The sequence below is a fragment of the Natator depressus genome, chromosome 1, assembly GCF_965152275.1.
Source record: "Natator depressus isolate rNatDep1 chromosome 1, rNatDep2.hap1, whole genome shotgun sequence".
NCBI classification, from domain to species: domain Eukaryota; kingdom Metazoa; phylum Chordata; order Testudines; family Cheloniidae; genus Natator; species Natator depressus.
In genome coordinates this window covers 1,413,356-1,414,989 of record NC_134234.1, presented here as the reverse complement: position 1 = coordinate 1,414,989, position 1,634 = coordinate 1,413,356, and the positions used below count along the sequence as shown (strand labels likewise).

General features: G+C 51.9%; 1 protein-coding gene across 1 annotated transcript; it reads left to right on the top strand.

The window, feature by feature from the left end:
* Nucleotides 1–225: 225 nt before the first annotated feature.
* Nucleotides 226–1,200, top strand: LOC141979999 (olfactory receptor 52E4-like). The gene has a single exon (XM_074941584.1). The coding sequence runs from the start codon at nt 226–228 to the stop codon at nt 1,198–1,200; it is 975 nt and encodes a 324-aa protein (XP_074797685.1).
* Nucleotides 1,201–1,634: the final 434 nt, after the last annotated feature.

The window sequence follows — 1,634 nt, the reverse complement described above, 5'->3', positions numbered from 1 at the left end:
CATGTAGAAATTATTGATGCATGGAGCACCATGAGATATGGAATTGGCATTAATAGGGCCAGTGGTTCATAATTCATTTATCTGAATAATGAAAGTGTCATTTTTCAGTTTGTGAAGAGCAACCAATCTGCTTCACCCATGAGAACAGCCTCCAGTAGTGCATGCAGTGTCTCATACTAACATTGTCTATCCATACAGGAATTTGGACACCTTCTCCCCTACAACATGTCAGATTCCAACACAACCAACTTCACCAACCCCTCCACCTTTATTCTACTTGGTGTTCCTGGCCTGGAGGTGGCCCATGTCTGGATCTCCATCCCCTTCTGTACCATGTATGCTTTAGCCGTCTTGGGGAACTTCACCATCCTGTTCATTGTGAAGATGGAGCCGAGCCTCCATGGACCCATGTACTATTTCCTCTGTATGTTGGCTGTCACTGACCTTGTCCTGTCCACATCCATCCTGCCCAAAACACTGAGCATCTTCTGGTTCAATTCCAGGGAAATCGATTTCAGTGCCTGCCTCACCCAGATGTACTTCATTCACTGCTTCTTACTCATGGACTCTGGCATCCTTGTGGCCATGGCTTTGGATCGTTATGTGGCCATCTGTGATCCCCTGAGACATTCCACCACCTTGACAAACTCTGTGGTGGCCAACATTGGCCTGGCCGTGGTGCTGCGCAGCGGCATGCTTGTTCTGCCCTATGTCCTCCTGGCGAGGCGGTGGCCATATTGCAGAACTAACATCATCCCTCACACACACTGTGAGCACATGGCTGTAGTGAAGCTGGCCTGCGCCAACACCCGTGTCAGTAGTTACTATGGCCTGTTTGTGATATTCTGTGTGATCAGTCTGGATGTATTTTTTATTGCCATGTCCTATAGCCAGATCCTCAGGGCCATCTTCAGCCTCCCCACAAGGGATACCCAGCTCAAGACTTTTGGGACCTGTGGCTCCCACCTCTGTGCCATCTTAGTCTTCTACATCCCTGGTCTCTTCTCCTCCCTCACGTACCGGTTTGGCCAGAGTGTGCCCCTGCATTTCCACGTTCTCATGGCCAATGTCTACCTCCTGGTGCCCCCCATGTTAAACCCCATCATCTACGGGGTGAAGACCAAGCAGATCCGGGACAGGCTACTCCAGCTGTTTACTCATAAAGGGACAAAAAATTTCTCCTTGTTCTATGGCTCTTAGACCAAGCTCCGTGCAGAGCTGGCTGGTGACACGGTGCTGGGCCCCCTTCCCTGAATCACTTAATGGGCAGTCAGAGAGACATTATACCCTTTCCTGACCTCACTGTGCTGTGTCAGCGTGACAAACTGGGGAATCGGTTTGTGTAGAACTCAGTAATGGATAGGGGTGCCAACTTTCTAATTACTGGTAACTGGACCTCTGAGGCCCTGCCTCCTGCCTCGCCTCTTCCCCCGAAGCCCCAAACCCAGCTCCTCAACTGACCTCAAGATCCCACCCACTTCTGCACCTTTTGCCCCAAGGCCCTGCCTGTCGCTCTCTCCTCCCCTCCCCTCCCCCAACCCAGCACTGGATCATCTCCATATCCCTCCCCTCGCAGCTGGGCTCCCTCTGCTCCAGGGCTGGGATGGGAGCTGCTGCAGCCTGACAAGGAGCCT